Raw genomic sequence first — 301 nt, forward strand, 5'->3', positions numbered from 1 at the left:
TCTTGACCCGCGCTATCTCCGCAGAACATGTTCCTGGCCATCATCAACGACACGTACTCGGAGGTCAAAGCCGAGATCGCCAACCAGCGCAATGAGTTCGAGATCGCCGACTACTTCAAGCGCGGCTACAACAACATGATGGGCAAGTTAGGCAAGCGGGACAAGCTCATCGACATTCAGAACGCGCTCAAGCTCTCCGACGCCAACAGTGACGGCATGCTCACCTTCGACGAGATTCGTGCCAACCTCAAGAAGTAGGTGGGGGGGGGGGGGTTCTAGGTGTTGCTGTTTAGAGTCTGTG

At 55.8% G+C, this 301-nt stretch overlaps 1 protein-coding gene across 1 annotated transcript in view; it reads left to right on the top strand.

The window, feature by feature from the left end:
• Nucleotides 1-301, top strand: part of LOC119587106 (polycystin-2-like) — a gene marked incomplete at its 5' end in the record, with an annotated part of 16305 nt that overhangs the window by 12762 nt on the left and 3242 nt on the right. The window contains 1 exon segment of the mRNA XM_037935857.1: nt 25-254. Coding sequence (XP_037791785.1) covers nt 25-254 — 230 coding nt within the window.

Source organism: Penaeus monodon, chromosome 22 (assembly GCF_015228065.2).
Source record: "Penaeus monodon isolate SGIC_2016 chromosome 22, NSTDA_Pmon_1, whole genome shotgun sequence".
Classification (NCBI taxonomy): Eukaryota; Metazoa; Arthropoda; class Malacostraca; order Decapoda; family Penaeidae; genus Penaeus; species Penaeus monodon.